The sequence below is a fragment of the Strix aluco genome, unplaced genomic scaffold (genome assembly GCF_031877795.1).
Source record: "Strix aluco isolate bStrAlu1 unplaced genomic scaffold, bStrAlu1.hap1 H_1, whole genome shotgun sequence".
NCBI classification, from domain to species: Eukaryota; Metazoa; Chordata; class Aves; order Strigiformes; family Strigidae; genus Strix; species Strix aluco.
Genome location: NW_027436666.1, coordinates 867,492 through 885,000, shown reverse-complemented (window position 1 = coordinate 885,000; position 17,509 = coordinate 867,492). Strand labels below are relative to the sequence as shown.

Sequence of the window (17,509 nt, the reverse complement as noted above, 5' to 3'; positions counted from 1 at the left end):
AATCCTTATAGTTGAAACTACTTCAGAGCTTCTTTACATCTATGCCTGGTCGATTCGCTGGCCCAGACCTCCTCTTCACCTTGATATACACAGCTTTGCTTCACAGGCCGCATCTGAATGCAGTTACCATTAGTGAGATGGAGATGTCAACTAGATACAGGCTTCACTGAATGTGTCTAACATTTTTTCCATAATCAAAGAATTTCCATTTGATCTTAGGTGTCACATATAACAACAAAAGCAATCTTGAAATTATAGTGGTGTCTTGCATACAAGGGCTAATGTAATAAACAAGTTAAGTTTTAATAATACTCTTGATATCTCTCCAAAAAAATCATTAATTTTTAGCCTTATGTGAATGGTAACCCCAGACTGGTCTAATTCTGTGTAACTCTCTTATTTTTCAGATACAAATACAAACTTACTTTTTTTGAAAAGAGGACAGTTGTCCTATTTTATTATAATGTATTTGCTCCTCCCCAAGTGGAATCTGATTAGCCGATTCCTAGATAATCAGCTGATGGAAAGCTGAGAAAGGAATGTTTCCATGGCATGACTACTGTGGGTCCTGGATGTGAGGTAGAAAAGAGGTCCGAATTATCTGAACTAGACATTCCTACCTACCCAATGACATCTTCAAAGAAGGAGCAGAAATTACCATAGACAAGACAGTCTTTAATTCTCCATTTCACTGAGCCAACATTTGCAAGAACATGAGGGATTCATCGTGTATGGAAATCCCAGTAAACCACCACCTGGGACAACTGTGCTACCTAAAGGCAAAAGGGTTCAGCACTGAAAACGCAGAGACTTTACATAAATGTAAATTTCTGACCAAGCCTAGGGTCACAGATTAGCAGAAGATATATGCTTTTCCTTTTCCAAGGATATATAACCACACATCTTGATGAAAAAAAAAGTAGAAAAAAGTTTAGCAAATACAAACTTCAAAGTGTACATTGGTTGATATTCAGTACTGGGTATACTATAAGCCATTTTTTTCCATCAATGGAGTCCAGCATTTTGAGCAAATGTAAAGTGTACCTAAGTTCTTATAAAGTATTCTATGTCAAAATCTGGATGTTTCACTACAAATTATGACCATAGTAGATGCCTTCAGTTGTACTGTCCTGTTTACTTAGTAAATTCAACTTTCTATTAAGGGATAATACATTAAAAAGGAGTTAATCTATTAAAGCTGTGAAGGTACCACAAGTTCATAAATGTGGGCTCTATATCTTACCCCACAGCTATGTTTACTTTAGATTTGGGCAGAGAAGTCCTCATAGCTATCGAAGATATACATGAATATCCAGGGAAGCAGCATGTTTGGCAGTCACCTTCTTTAAGACATGGTCTTAAATTCAGGAAAATATGTGTAAGACTCGTATAAAAAATATTAGTTCTTCTTTTGCATCCAATATACTGATGAGTGAAGGATTAAATTTATATATCAATTCAATTTAAACTCTTGGTATCCATGAATCTTTGGAAATTATCCAAGGCAGTTAACAACAAAGAAATCAGGCAGTTCCCACTTAAAAAAATGGAAGGAAAAATAGCTCACATCAGCCTATGATAGGTAAATGATACTTGGTGATCCTTTGAGTTGGAAAGGGGGCATAAGACTTCTTCGAGCAGGTTTGACACTGACCCCAGACTCTGGAGCCTCTCTAGTTGGAAGAACTTCCATAAACCTCAGCCTTGGTAACCCTCCACATTAGGATGTAAACATTGTAATATTTAGAGATTGAAAATACTTAGCTTTGATAGTAGCCATAAGAGAATCTCTCATGTCTTGGTTCATCTAAACTCAGGTGAAGAAGACATCTTATTTTCCTCTGTATGCCCATTTTAAAAGTCTAAGAATCCATTTTAAACTTCAGTATGATTTTAATTCTCTCAAGCCAAATCTCATTCAAACAGTAAGAAAACATCTAGAAAGGGAAAACAATTAATTTAAAGCCAGACTTGTTTCCAGCACTGTAAATTTCCCTCATGTCTCTAGTAACATGGAGGAGGAATTGCATGTATTATTCTTATACACTCTGTAATGTCATGACTAATATTTTTAAAGCAATGGGAATCAGTATATTTTCAAATGTATTTTTTTTTCCTGATTAACTGGTATTACTGTGACACTGAGCAAGGACTGTAAATTTAGATCTGTGAGAATTACATTAGTTGTGGTCTAGTGTAAACCATTAACTACTCTGGGACTTTGTGGGGTTTTGGTTTCCACTGCTCTGATCCGTTTCCTGCAGTAGGGCTGCGTTTTGACTCCATACTGCATCCCATTCCTGCAGGATCCTTGACTATGTCACAGTGCCCCCACACAACAGAAAGTCTAATGGGTCATCCCTGACAGGGGATTAAGTGGCCTAAATGCAAGGGCCACTTGTAAGGAAGGAACAAGCCCAAATACATAGTGCTCAGGCTTTATTGAATTATTAGTATATTTAACCCAATTACTGAAGTAACTAGCAAGTTTACAACACTGATGTAATAAAACAGGTTGCTAATTGTATTATATCAATATTTTACAGAAGTCTGGACAGCTAAGACAAAAATATGGATAAACAAACACATTAAGCAATTTCAAAAGAAAGAAAATATTACTGTTTTAACCCAGTATTTAATTATGAGTACATTTTTATTACTCTTTTGCCAAAGCAGTAATAACTTATTGTCAGTGCTTTATATCACTTTTTTCATCCTACTGTGTAAACCATGTTTCTTCCTTAAAAACAGAGGTGTAAAGCAATCCTAACGTGAAAGCTGTGACCTAAGTTAATCCTTGCTTGTTAAAAATAATGAAGTTTGTACTGTATGTTTAACATAAAAATGGTATTTCAGAATCAGCAATACTTATATTCTTGTTAAAATAAGAAACACTTCTTCCTTTTCTTTCACAGGATATTGAAATTCCACTTGAACAAATGTGTGCAATGTATACGTACATAAAATAAAATAAAATGCAAAAAACATTCTTCCAAATCTTCTGTAAAAGAAAATAAAGTATATAAAATTAAATTGCAAAATTCTCATTCGTGCACCCTCCTAAATAAATTTAACATATGTAAGCACAAACATGGAAGAATAGATTTCCAAAGGGGAGAGAATACATGCTCATATATTATCTAGGAAAAAAATGCATTGAAATTCCTCTGTGATGAATAGACTTTTTTTTCTCCTCAGGGTGACCTCTACCTTCAGAATATGATGGTTTTATTATGATTAATAAATTTCATTTCCACAGAGGAAAGGAACAGTGTCAGCTTAAACTTAAAGCAAGTGGGTTTCTTTTTAAATGCTAATTTTTAAACACGCCCTTGCATGACACCAAATTTAGAAGCTCAGAAGGTTAGCAGAATAGATTCTGATTTCCATGCTGAAAATAGTAAGAAGGATTTAAACTATATTGTCACACTGAAAATCAGTAAGCTAGTTCAGTCACACAGTCATTGGTTCACTTATTCTCTATTATGCCAGCATGATTATTTCTTATTAAAATTAGTGGCATGTAAATGCTTTGTGATAATTTACACTGGAAATAATCATTCTAGGTAAACAACTTACCGAAATTTAGGACATGCATATGACAAAATATTTTGAATAAATTAATAGTCAATGTGATTATCCTTGTATTTTACAGCATGTTAAACCAATGTATCAAAACCAATATGTGGACTCCCAAATTCTTGTCTAAGAACACATCTGATGAACAATTTTGATGCATCGCTAATTAGAACAAGGTAAGTTCCGCTATTTAGAGTCCATCTGGAACAACTGTTCAGGACATAACAAGAAAAAAAAATAAAGTTTGCTAGCATTTTGTTGCATACTGGCACTGGTTCTTAAGTAGCTGGACTAACAACTAACAACTTGCTAGGAAATAACTGGGAAAAAAAATCAGCGTAGCCATGCTAACATCTGTAAATGTAGCTGTAAACTATCCACCTAAAGCTCAGTATATGGTACGTTACTTACGCTGTGTCTCAATTTCTTCAATCATTTTCAGTACAGGGTTTAAAAGTGCTAAAAGACTACATAAAAGGACAATTGGTTGTCCACTGCACAAATAAAAAAAAGAGAATTAAAAATGCAAATTGGTTGTGAGATTTATTTTAGTAGGGCCTTTGAAAGTGAACCTCTATCTTTAAATCATCAGTAGTACGTATTACTGAAGTCTCTAAAAACAGGGAAAGTATGTGCCTCTCTAATTGTAATTACCATTTTAGGTTTTTACGTTCTTTGTTACTATGGCTGTATTTCCATACACGTCTAGGACAGACAGTGGAGCTGTGATACTGGAGACATTTGGAGGCTCCTTAATAATATACATAGTATAGGATTTAAGAACAGCATTAATAAAGAAAAATTCATGTTATAAAATATGAACTGAGTTAACACATTATCCTCAAGTGATTTGAGAACTATAGGAGGACAATTTTAAAGATGATTTTTTTTTTTTTTTAGGAATTTGATGCACATGTTTTTCCAATTGTTACCATTTCCGTTCATTTTTTAAAGTCCGCATATTACTAGAACTATAAAAAATGATGAATCTGTTTAAGAACTATAAAAAGAGAAGTTAAAAATCTGGTACTACCTCAGCTAAATCTAACTCTGATCTAATGCCCCATTGTTTGCCATATTACAAGCAAAGTGTATATATCACTGGAAAGCTCATATTTCTAACTTTTCCAGAATATTATCCATTCTTTACTATCTTTGATTATAATGGAACAATCAAGTAATACAATCCCTTCTTCATCAGACCTATATGTGTTGAATCTTTAACCAGAATAACCTTCAATTACCGAAATTCTTGTACTGACAATTATTACTAAATTTCACAAAAAGGTAACTGAAGGAGTGAGCTTTGGCTAAGTACGGGAAGGTACAGCGCCTGCTCCTTCACCCAGGAAAGGGGCACTATTTCAGAATGTGCCTCTTGCTGTTGGCAAATGGCACAGAAACTGCAATCCACATCTCTCCTCTATCAGATCTTAATGCAGAATTGCAATAAAATTTTAGACAAAGATGTGAAGATTTTAGTTTCTAACATCTTGCTTTTTCTGTTGGTCACATACCTACGATAATACCGAGATAGATGACATGAGCAGCAGAGTTCCTTTGTATGCGCACCTGTTACACACCACATTGCTGAACCGTATTTTAACCTCAGTTGGTCAATACTGTGCAGCAGTGGTAATCCTTTAACTTAAAATTCTTTACTACAATAGGATGGTATCTACTTATGGCGTTCAAAGCATAAGCAACCAATCAGTTTATTTAATTTTGGATATTAACACCAAGCAACTTTAGCCATTTCAGTCACCTGACTGAGCAACAAGTCTCTCTATATATCTCAGAAGGCAATGAGGAAAGATATCTATCCTTTTTACTTAAGACCAAGGAAAAGGATTGAAATCTGCTGATAAAAAGTTTCCAGTCCTTTTCCTTGATTGTCAAGGTTAAGAATGCTAAAATTCTCTATGCAATATTTTAAATGCACAATATCAAACACTAAGATCATTCTACAAGAGAGGATCAGAAAATACTTTGTTGCATATCATCTTCCTCTTCCACAACTGATAATGCTTTGTGATGTGGAGCAGAGAAAGAATTGGGAAGATGTAGTAGAGACAGCACAATGCAACGGTAAAATTCCAAGGTATACTGTATACCTTGAAAGCCATGAGGGATTTCCTATTAGTATAGTATTAACATTCCTAGGTTTTCAGAGATGAAGAAACTTGACCAGGCTACCATAGAGATAGGGTGATAATAAAAGATTTCCATGAAGGGATCTTCATAAATACATCATTGATTAAATATTAAAAGCAGTCTTTACTTTTTCCTGCAGGTTGGAGTAAGAAGAAACTTGAGAAGCCTATTGAGAATTTTCTATATGCAGAGACGAATTTCAAATTCTTGACTGTTCACTTATTTATGTCACATCTGAATTTGGCCAGTTAATTTTCTTGCTGATCGATGGGCATGTTTTGCAGAAATTTTGGTCACTGATGCTTAGACCTGATTTTAATTTTTATTTCTTTATGCCAACTGGTAGCTTCTTTTGAAGTTTCTTAGATGTTTACATCCATCCAAAGTTGAGCTGCCACCTCGTTAAGCAGTTAAATAAATATGATTGCTATTGGTTATTTTGCAGAAATATAGAAGTGCAACAAACAGTAGCACAGGTGACTTTCCCCCTGAGCTGATGCTGAATAACTGCTATGGAATAATCCCAGGGACAGATGTCAGTGTAAAAGCTTTCTCTCAAGTTTCAGTCTTGCTCTCTGGATCTACACCAGTGTGGGGATTTCACTTGATGCCTAGTTAAAAATCTAACCTACACCACCTTTCTGTGTAATCTCTATCCAAGACAGACTTTATATAAACTTCATTAAAAAAAGCCGCTGGGGAAACAGGTTTGCCATCAGGTGACACCTAAACCCACATGTATTACAATGAAAACCAAGTATTAATTCGATCTGTAATGCATTTCCTATTACTATTGCTGTTATATTTTGGGGCAATAAACCTTGAATAAATTCTTATCTAGTTCAATAATAAATATACTGGGTACTTTGTTTATTAATTTTAAAGCAGTCTTTTGTGCTTGTGTGTAGTATGCAGTCGTATTATTTTTTATTTAGTATTTTAAATATAATATGATCATCTCCAGATATTAAAACTGAATCCTTGATTATTTAATGCACTTGTATGTAACCATACATACATGCACACACACAAGCCACCTTCCACATGTGCTATTTTCAGTCTATCGGAGAAAATAATTCTGGTCGCTTCATTAAAAAAACAGTACAGAAGATGCACACATGCTTGTACGCACTTGTTGAGGGCAAACACAGATTATTCACTATTTCTGTTATCAAAGGAGCTTCACATTGCAAATCCTCCATTTACAAATCACAGAACCTCAGCTTTACTTAATCTTGTCATGTTGTCACATTTGACTAGCCATGCGAACTGACCTAGAACTGTAAGCACCGGGAAGGCAAGCTGTCAAAGAGATAATGACAAAGATGCCAAAAAGGGCTGCCAGAGTTTTCACTGAGCGAGAAAAAGGAATTAATCAAACTTCATGAAAAAAGAACAGAGGATAATCAAAGTGTTTACCGATTTTTATCAACCGATCCAATAGCTGAACATCTTTGATGTTCACAACTACCAAGAGCAGTAAAAGCTGTAACAAACCGAATTCCATATCCATATAAGCAACTATTTACAGCAGCAGTAAATTCAAGTTTAAACTGCCAACATAAAGGACACTTGACTTTATAGAAGAAGTTTAATACTGTGCATTAGTACAACATTTCCTAGTCTTTCCAGAGCAAATACTTCAGTATCTGCTATTTTTCACAGGGAAAAGCAGTACAGCCTTAAATAAGTACTCGCACAAAGACCTTACAGATGCTCCTTCATCTTAATTTTTTATTTTATCTGATTAGTGGCAGGGCGTAACATAATAATAAAAGCATCTCATAGAAAATGGTTATTTTCCCAGTCAAATTGCTTCATCAAATGAAGTCAAACCCATAGGCAGCAAAACTAAAAAGGAAGAACAACTGAACATATGTCTTTACACATTAATTCAAATAGGCTGAAACTGCATTTTTCCAAAGCAGTTTGGATTACATGTACTCCTCGGAAATTCCTTTGAAAGACTATAATCTGATTAATATCTCCTACCATACACGTGATTAAGTCAATGAGATGTATGCAAGCATGTATGGTAAAATTTTGACCAGTTATGATTATTTATGTAGCAGAGGAACGCCACAACAGGCACCCTAAGCATTCTAAGAACTCTGTCAAATAGTAATTTGCTTTTAAATAAGTATCTCCATATTTGCTATTGCTTCACTAATTAAATTTGTGGTAGGGTTAGTGTTGACAGGTTAATAGTAGTATACAGGAAAATTGCAATGACTTGAGCAATTGCACTGGTTAAGAATTGGCAATGTTCTGTTCAAACTAGTTCAATAGTAGAAACTCCAATGTTTGCTTCTTTAAGCTTCCTGCTACTACGAAACATTTTTCCTAGAGTTATAAAAGTAAACCTTTCAGAATGTTTAATCTGTTTTGGAGACTATATCTTTCTCCAAATGAAGGTCAATAACTTAATCTAGGACTGTCAACTTCTAAAGCTTTATAATGCATTTCTTTTGCACACACACACACACACACACAATCCCGCTCCTAGGGATGATTCTGCTCGAATATGTAAATAAATACAGTCACAATTGGACAGATGTTATATCCTCTTCCACCATACTTCATCCCAAATTCAGGTTTATATATATACTTGCCTCTCTTTGTTGTTTCAAAATCATAAACTGCATATACACTTGGGAGAAAAATAATACCAGGCATGCAACTGCACTGGATTTGTTTGTAAATGGAAGTTAGATAACCGTTAAAAATTGGAGAAAGAAAGAAAGAAAGAGTGATATAAACATCAAATAATGACCCTGCCCCATATTTACAGAAAAATCATAAAATATGCAGGTACATCCTAGAATACACTTGAAAAATATACGACAAAATTTTTTTTTCTTTACAAACTGAATTTTGATCTTACAAAGCCTAAAAGAAAAAAAATACATTGAGCACTGATTTGAAAAGTTCATTAAAAATGCTAAAGAATCAAAATGAACAATGTTCTGTAACCAACATGTAAATAAACCATGGGTTTATTCTGGGTCTCAATCTGATTTATTAGGAGCCTGATAGGGCAAGATGCCCATTGCCCCACCTCAGCCAGGAACCTCAGGATTAATTCTCCCCTAATGTTCCCATTGTCAGAGATTTGCTAGAGCAAAGTCTTTAGAGATCCTTGTTCAAATTTCATCATCAAACTGACAGGAGGTTTCAGATAGTTTCCCTACCTCTATTCTAGTTCAGGTCTGTGTGCAAACTCTTTCATCATGCCTGCCAGAGAAGATCTATCCCAGAAGCACAGAACTTCTCTTCTGAAGAGTAATTATTTTTAGCCTCAGAATGCACTGGATGAAGTCAAGAGTGAAATATTTTTAAATTTCCCATGGAAGGATCCCTCTGTCAGATATTGACTAGGTTTTCTTTATATCATGTGCACGCAGGAACAGAAACACATATACAAATACAAATGTGCATGTGGACATACCATCCTCTCATTAATGCATTTATTTATGCAAGATTACTTCATTCCAAAATCAAAAAAGATATCACGTGGCTGAGGGCTAAGGATCCTCTGACAGGAATGATAAAGCATCAGGAAGAGAAGAGTGAATATTACCAGCAGAATCACCCAAGACCTCCCATTTCCACTTGATGATAAATTTCCAATCAAAAGTTTACTTGTTATATTATTATTTGAAACCTACAAACACACACATTTCTTTACAAGGAAACAATACAAACATACATATACTCACATTTCAAACATTGAGCATATTATCAGTAGCTTCATATCAATTTTACAAACACAGTTGAAATACTGTCATTGAGTTTAGAAGCACTAAAAGAAGCACTATAAAATTGTACTGTAGGTGTTTTGCATGCATCTGAAAACCACAGGAAGGTTAGTTTCATTTCTAAAAGTTTATGTATCTCTCTATATACTCCATGTATTGAAACATAAAACATCAGATAATAAATTAGTTGAAAGTCAATTTACAGATTTGAAAGACCAAATGCAACTTTGGCAACTTGTACCACAGGAATACGGGCCAGAGAATTATGTTTTTATAAAGCCAAAAGTCCTTTAAATTCTATGACTAAAACTTAGGCACACAAGAGACAGAAGATACAGGCTTTCTCCTTCACAACATATTACAAAAAAGGCATCTACAGTCACCTATGATAGATATGTTTATAATATGGTCAAAAACATACCTAACAAAAATACCTTATGTTGAATCAATTCAACAGAGGTAATCAACCGGTAAACTGAAAAGTTTTAATAAATTTTCACAGAGATCCATTTCCTTATGTGTAAAGTTCACTGAAATTACTGATAAATAATAGTGCTATATTTTTGACTGGAGTTCCAAAGTTGCGATATATGGAATACTTAAATTGCGCCTGAATTGAAGAGAAAAAAAAAAAAAAACGCCTTTGTTAGAGAAATAATTATTGCTTAGAAGGGTTCACTCTGCAAAACAGGAAATTGTTTTCAGAAATTTCAGACAAGAAAAATATTAAAGACCTGATGTCTATATCAAGAATTCCAAGCTTAAAAATTGCTAAAATAATTATATTTATTCTTACTTAGCAAGGCCTAGATTTATAAATTGGTAGCCTCCCTACTACAGCTCATTCTAATCCAGAGCTGAGCAGGAAACAGCAGGAAATAATGAAAGTCAAAATCCAAGTCCAGTGAGATCAAGAAAGAGTCAGATGTTGACTTCTCAAAATGTATTTTCTTAATGATTTAGGACTTTGAAAAATCAGGTTTTACTATAAAAGAACTTTTCAGATTACCACCAAAAATGCTACAGGTAGCGTAAAGATTATTACAATTTTGGCATATTTTGGCTTTAGCTATGATCTTTTTTCTCATAAATAAATGTTCTTTATTTGTTTCTATGTAGGCCACTATGGCATAAACAGAAAATTCATCACCTTCCATTTATTTCTGCTGATGTAAAACTCTAGAAATAAACACTTCTTAATACCAACATTTTGTGTCACACTGTATACCCTTTCATCCTTCAATACAAGCAGCTTCTATGAACTCAGTAGATTTTTTTTGCATAACATTATTGGCAGAATATGTCCCAGCACCGTTAACTATTTATTTTGGCTTTTGATTTCTTAGGTAGTGACATAATACCATCCTTACCTGAATTAAGACTATGATTGTTCAAACTCTATTGCTTAAAAGAGAGAAAATCCCTTCACATATTCAATATATTTATAAATTACCATTACCTTTCAAAAACATTGTTCATTCTTCTGTACCCATGGCTTACAACATGATAGTATATTAGCAAAGCAGCTAAGACTTTTTACTTACTAGAGAGTGATCCTCTGTAGACACAGACCCTCTCTCCCACTATCTTATCCATAGGATAGACTTTGTGAGTGCTTTAGGGTCTGCAGTACCCTTGTGGGCAATATTTGCCCCCAAAGAGTTGAAAAGAAAATTGTTCAATCTATAGCACTTACAATGTCCTACATACATCTAAACCTTTACTCTTTCCATTAGTTCTGTTTGTTTTGGCTTTTTGAAAGTCACAATCTTGATTGTACTGCACAGTAAATTTTTATTAGTAGTTTTAACATTTCCTTACTTGCTAGGCCATATGATATTTAAACTGGAAATAAAACACCAAAGCCAGCAAAATAACCTAACGTCTTTTATATGGCAGAACCTATAGGCTGAAGCTATAAATTAATTAAACTAGTTCAAAGATTTATGCTATGGACTTTCCTATGCTTTCTCTTACGATTAAATGCAGCATGTGAAAAAGGATATTGAGACCTGGATGGATGCATCAAGAAGTATCAATGATTGTTACCTGCAGAGGTGTTACAAGAAATTTCATCTGCTGCAACGAAGACGAATTGATTTCTGCAAGAGAAGATAAAATTCACAATACTGCTTGCTGACTGGGAAATGTGCTAGCTGCCAATTGACTTGATGTTTACAGATGGGGTAGGGTAAGGGTGCTTAATTTTAATGAATGTAGCAAGAAAAAGTGTTGACGTATTTCAGTACTATAGAGTTTATAAGGATCATGAGGTAGACATGCTGGGATCTTTTAAATGAAATAATGGTGACGTTTGGATATGGACTATGTACAAACTCTTGCATTGGAAGCTTCATGTTTAGTGTTACAGATATGTCAATATATTTATGAAGTCTAATAAAAATAAAACAATATTTATATTGATATAGATATTAAAGGGCACTACTGCAAACTATGTAAAAAGCGTTTTTTGAAAAAAAAATAATTGCAATTTACTTCGTGCATCTGAAAGGAGGATATTGAAAGTAAAATAGTTTGGTTTTTATAGGTCTAATATGATTGCAATCAGAAAATTAATTTTCTGCTATGTATTAAAAAAATGACATAGTATATTCTCATATACTGTCATCCAAATACATACAAAAGTCTTTTGCAGAATCTTAGGAGAATAAACTAGAGATATGAGTAATTTAATATAAACCTTCTCTTGCAAAATTCTTTTTTAAACCAGGTAACATAAAAAGAGAAATGCTAAATACACTAATATTTCAAAATGCAGAAAACTTCATTACAGCACAAATCCTGCTTTGTCCTTTCTGAAGTCAAAGCAAACAGGATTTGAGTTAGTGAAAACCATGTTTAAGGATTAACATCAAATGATTCCTTTATATGCATATACACAGCTTCCTTGAATTATTTGTGTGTTGTGCAGGATTAATAAAGAACCTGGGTAAGGTTTTAACACTTGGGTGCTGTTCTACTCCAAAGTGCATGTTGCTCCTCCAGCCTGCACTGCTAGGCATGGTGAAAAACTGAGGTTTTACGTTTTGCACAGCTTTAATGCAAGAGTCTACCAAATAGAAGCTAGAAGGAACTAGTTGTAGCTTGTACTAAGGACTACCTGGAAAACTTAGTTCTGCAAGATGATGAAAGCTCTGTCAAGCATTAAGTACTCTGAAGATCCTGTTGAAAACTATTCAGCTCAGGAGCAAACATCTCTTAGTGGTAACAGAACCTTGAAGAATTAAGCCCTAAGAGAACAAAATCTATTTCTATTACTTCGCCTCCAATGTATTAGAGACATTTGAAATTCTCATTTATAAATCTGTGAACCTTGTTACTTAGAAGTTCACATTTTGGGAAAAAAACAAAACAAAACAAAACAAGGAATCTTTAATGTATCCTATAGGGACAGGTTTGATTAAGATCAAAAGTCATATCTGATCATTGCCTCTACCCCATCTCAGAGATACTAACACCTGCCATTTAGTGTGAATGAACTTAGTGATCACAGTGTGTATTCCTTCATTTTCAATTGGAGGTACAGATGGGTGGTTTTTCTCTTTGTTTTGTCATCTGCAGCAATTTCACAAGCTAACGGATCTACCTTGCATGTAATGCTAAAGAGAGGAATTTAAAAAAATGAAGGAGGATAAATTTAACATTATAAATACAGAGCTACTCTGCATTTCATAGGTAGTCATTTGTCACTGTATTTATTGCTATCACCTCTTGTGATAATTATATAGAAACAGCTACATGTTTGCCTAAAAGGGATTCAACCAGTAGCAATGCAGATTTACCAGCTACTGTTTTACAGAAAATACTTTTGATTCATCTCTATGAAGTTATTAAACTGCCCTCTCATCAAAATGAAAATGATTACTTCTCCTTAAAAACTGCCTCTAAAGTGGCTAGCTGAGAAACTCCTTTATCTCTATTCAGAATATCTGTTGTTATGAAACACTGAGCCACAGATACTCTATCTTCAGATGCCAAAGTCCAGAATTATCTGTAAGAATAATATGATGGTTTAGTTACTTCCATAAAGACCCCTGAACAATAACTGCCATTTGTCTTTTGGAATGACAGATGTTGTTGAAACTGTTCTGAAATTTTACTTTTTATTATCAACTCTTTACTAATTACTGGTAGAAAATTAATTTTAAAAAAATTTAACCCAAAGTGAAACCTATTTAAAAAACCTCTACCATAAACATTCCTTGTTATACTGCTTCAATTTACATAGGAAGACATTATTTTCCCTGGCTTTTGCTTTTGTAAAATTCATTTCACAACTCCCTAAATTAATTTTAAAAGTAAGGAGAATGTTCATATTGGTCAGCAGAGCAACTGTGAGAATGAAAAGTAAGTAGATGCTGGAGTTCAATATGCCAGTTCAATTTTTTTATAACTGATTAGGTGTTATTTGTAACAATTACAAGAAATGGTTTAGTACTTGAGTGGCTTTAATATTTTTATAGTGGCAGGTTTTTATTTCGATAAATTCTATACTATTGTTTACATAGACCTAGAGGGAGAACTGCTCATCAGAGGTGTCACTATACACGTATACCACACCTGATGTCCAAAGCGAGTATTATTCCTTAGTGTGGACAACCCAATAGTTTGCAAAAGGAGTCCTTCTGAGTTAAGCTGACCCTGTGGTGTATCATATTCTATCTGTCTTAAAGTACATGAAAAGCAGACCTGGAAAAGAGCAGCTCACCTAACTCAGTCCTTTGCAAACGTAGGGCTGTTCCCTTTAAAGACCATTTTTATGCGCTAACTGTATTGATTGTACAAGGCTTAAAAAACTCACAAGGTATGGTGAAAAGTCATGATGCATTTTAGGTTGTTTTAATGTCCTTCGTCACTGCTACACTTTTTACTGCTTCAAAAAGGTATAAGAAACGTGAGTGGACCCAACTTTATTATACAATAAGCCCTGCTCAATTATTAAGATACCAAATTGCTTCCATAATTTAATTTGGGTATTAACAGTGAAAGTATAGAACAAATTTTTTACTGCTCATTGTTTTATACTTCAGAGGTAAAAGAACACACATTTAAAAATCAGAGAACTTTTTTTTCTTTAAATAAAATTTTAAAAGTTGTTACTGATTGTAAGGGAGATAAACAGAAAAACAAATTGAACGAGTAACATGATAAATACATTGATCTGAACGTACAGTTGGAGATATTCAACTTCCCAGATATTCCCACACCCTGGGCTAAGTGCATTCCTTTTAAGTGCTGGAGTGGCACCCTTTGGCAGCTTGAGCTCTCTGATGGAAACCCAGACAGTGCAGGTCATGAAAATGTACTTCTGGGATTCAAAACGGCTGTGTTCCATCTGAGCAGCTATTTCCCAAGGGCAAACACTTCTGCTTACTAATCCATTTCTCGAGCCTATATATCAATTTCTTATTTCTTCTAGTAAATTGAAAACTACCACAGATTTTTACCAGTATGGTAATAAAGAAATTTTTAAAGTTGGAAAAAAATAACATTTAAACATTTGATGTATTTTCTGAATTCAGAGAGAAACAGAAGGGGAGGACAACAAAAGTAATTTTAAGCCACTTAGATGCTCCTTCTTACTTTGGGGTAGTTACTGAAGCTGTATTACTCCAATTTTCAGAAGGTTCAACTATGTTCTAATTTCCTCTGCTACGTTCCCTATAGGCCCTTTGGCAGTCTCCTAGCAAATACATTCCTTGAAGGCCCCAGATCTGACATAACCCTCACTGTCAGTTTTAGCACCTGCTATCTCTACCCAACAGGTATTTTGCATATCCAATACATTAGATGCTTTCTTTCTTCTTGATGCTGTTATTTGGTGAAAACAGGCCATACTATAGCGCAAAAGTGGATTTAGTTTTTTAAAAAAAATCTTTAATCACTAGACTCGAAGCTTTAGCTTCACTACGGCTGTTTAATATACAGAACTACTTCTGTGAAGAAACCCCACATGTAAATTTTTGCTTCTTGCTAAACTGTCCTAGAAAGATGCAATCTGTGGTAGAATGAAGAATAGCTTTAGGAGAGGAGTCTTTCACTGCCCTCTGTCAGCATTTCCATCTTAGCCTCTTTTTCACAGGGTAGCTTGGGAAAAAAAAAAAAAAGCATGGTTTTCTACATGTATCTTTCTGTCCTGTACTTTCTATTATAGGAGACCTTTTATTACAAGATCCTTGATTAGCAACATTAGGGCTTATGCCCTCAGGAATGGGTCAGTCATTATTAAACTAATAACTTGTATTTAGACAGGGACAAGGCTTGCACTATGAAACCAAATATTGTTTGAAAGTTTTTGTGATGGCGTGAGGTAGGCAGGAAAAATCTAGATTTCCAAATCAAAACCATACTCTGCAGCATCAAACTTAAAGAGCATATTTTCAGGTTCAACTTTATCACCTAACTAAAGGTACCCTGTTCTAAATTAAAGCAGGCCACTGAATTGAAAGACAGATAATAAAGTATTAAAACAAAATATTTAAGCAAGTGAAGGACAGGCTTTCTGGACTGTCCAATTTTTTTTTCTTTTTTTTTTTTTTTTTTAAAATACCATACTCTAATTTCTTCAGCATGTTTATACTACCACAAGTTAATTCAGAAGCCTAAGGTTTTTCATAAATATATTTTGTCAGTACTTTTCCTTACCAAATTGTTGCATCCACCTGTTTTTCAAGAGCTGTCTTTTACACTCTTGCTTCTCACAAGTCACCTTAGCTTTTCTGAAGTGGTACAGAAAACCACTTCCATACATTCATTCTAAAGCATACTGACCTATTACAGAAGCTATGTGCATGTCAAGACTGAATTTAAGCTTTAGTAAGGCTATATATCTGAAATTTAGTGGAAACATGTCAATAAATTGTAATTACTAAGTAGTATTTTTAGCTTTTATTTCTACAGAAGTCTTTTCTGTAAGCATGTTTAAATAGTCTTGACTCTCTTTTGACTTGCTTTTAATCTACATATTCTGAGAGTTAGTTTCAAGTTTGAGATACCCAATATTCCAGTGAGGTTGATTAGCTTTTAGTGTACGTGTATTTTCCTGCTCCTTCAGGAAAAATTAAGTTAGAGTATTAACAGCATTTTTGTTTAATGAACATTTACGACTTTACTTCAAACTTTTTGAAAATTCCCTTAATGTTTCCCATCCTCATAAACACTAACACCGATGATCTCAGCTACTGGAATGTCAAATAGATACCAGAACAGAGAGAGAAATTGGGGTTTATTCCACCTTTGATATAATACTGAACTTTAGGCTCCTTCACATGTGGGAAGTTGGGAGTTTCTCCTCACTGAGAAAACAGAGTGAAAGTTTTCTTAAATACTGAAACTGATAATTCAGTTGCACACACACATATATAACTTTCATCACATTTTCTACATCTAAACAGACTATTTTAAAGGTCAGTGGCAACTTGGAGTGGAGCTCAGAAAGAGCAGAAAGTTATAGCAGAGATTGGGTGTACAGTACAGATGTAACCACTGATCCTGCCTGACTCATGTGATTTGGCTACTTTACTATTAGTTGGAAAATTCAGAACCTGGAAGTGGAAGCTAGGAAGATGCAGAGCATGGGTCTCAGATGCTCTTTTTTATGACTTGAAGGATCTAACCATCATGAAGCACCATTCCAACCAAAATTCAGGATAGACTGTTACTGTGAGTGCTCCCCCTAAATTTCCATATAGTCACCCCACCCTGGGAAAGGACTTTGCTCATCTTTCTTTGTCTGCAGTAATACATATTCCTAAAAAAGCATCAAACTACTACCACATTTTTCCTCATACAGTCATTGGCCCCCCTATTCTTCAGATGTACAAAAGCACTCACAGCTGTGTCTGGGAAATTTATACACTTAGGTCATTGTGGGTGCAAGAACCTATGTTTGTAGGGCACATGGGATAAATTACTAAGTGTTCTCTGTGTCCTGTCTTGTCCCTAAAAGGCTGGGTGACAGTCGGACTAATTATATTTTACGCAGCACATGATTAAGA

General features: G+C 34.4%; 1 protein-coding gene across 26 annotated transcripts in view; it reads right to left on the bottom strand.

The window, feature by feature from the left end:
* LOC141919139 (RNA binding protein fox-1 homolog 1) overlaps positions 1-17,509 on the bottom strand; it is a 766,805-nt gene that overhangs the window by 4,483 nt on the left and 744,813 nt on the right. For 4 of the 26 annotated variants that reach the window (XM_074814146.1, XM_074814137.1, XM_074814145.1 and 1 more), the window contains one exon: positions 11,541-11,593. The exons of the other annotated variants lie outside the window; for them this stretch is intronic. In XM_074814146.1, the coding sequence (XP_074670247.1) occupies positions 11,541-11,593 (53 nt within the window). The remainder of the gene's footprint in view (positions 1-11,540; positions 11,594-17,509) is intronic. 26 annotated transcript variants of the gene reach the window in all.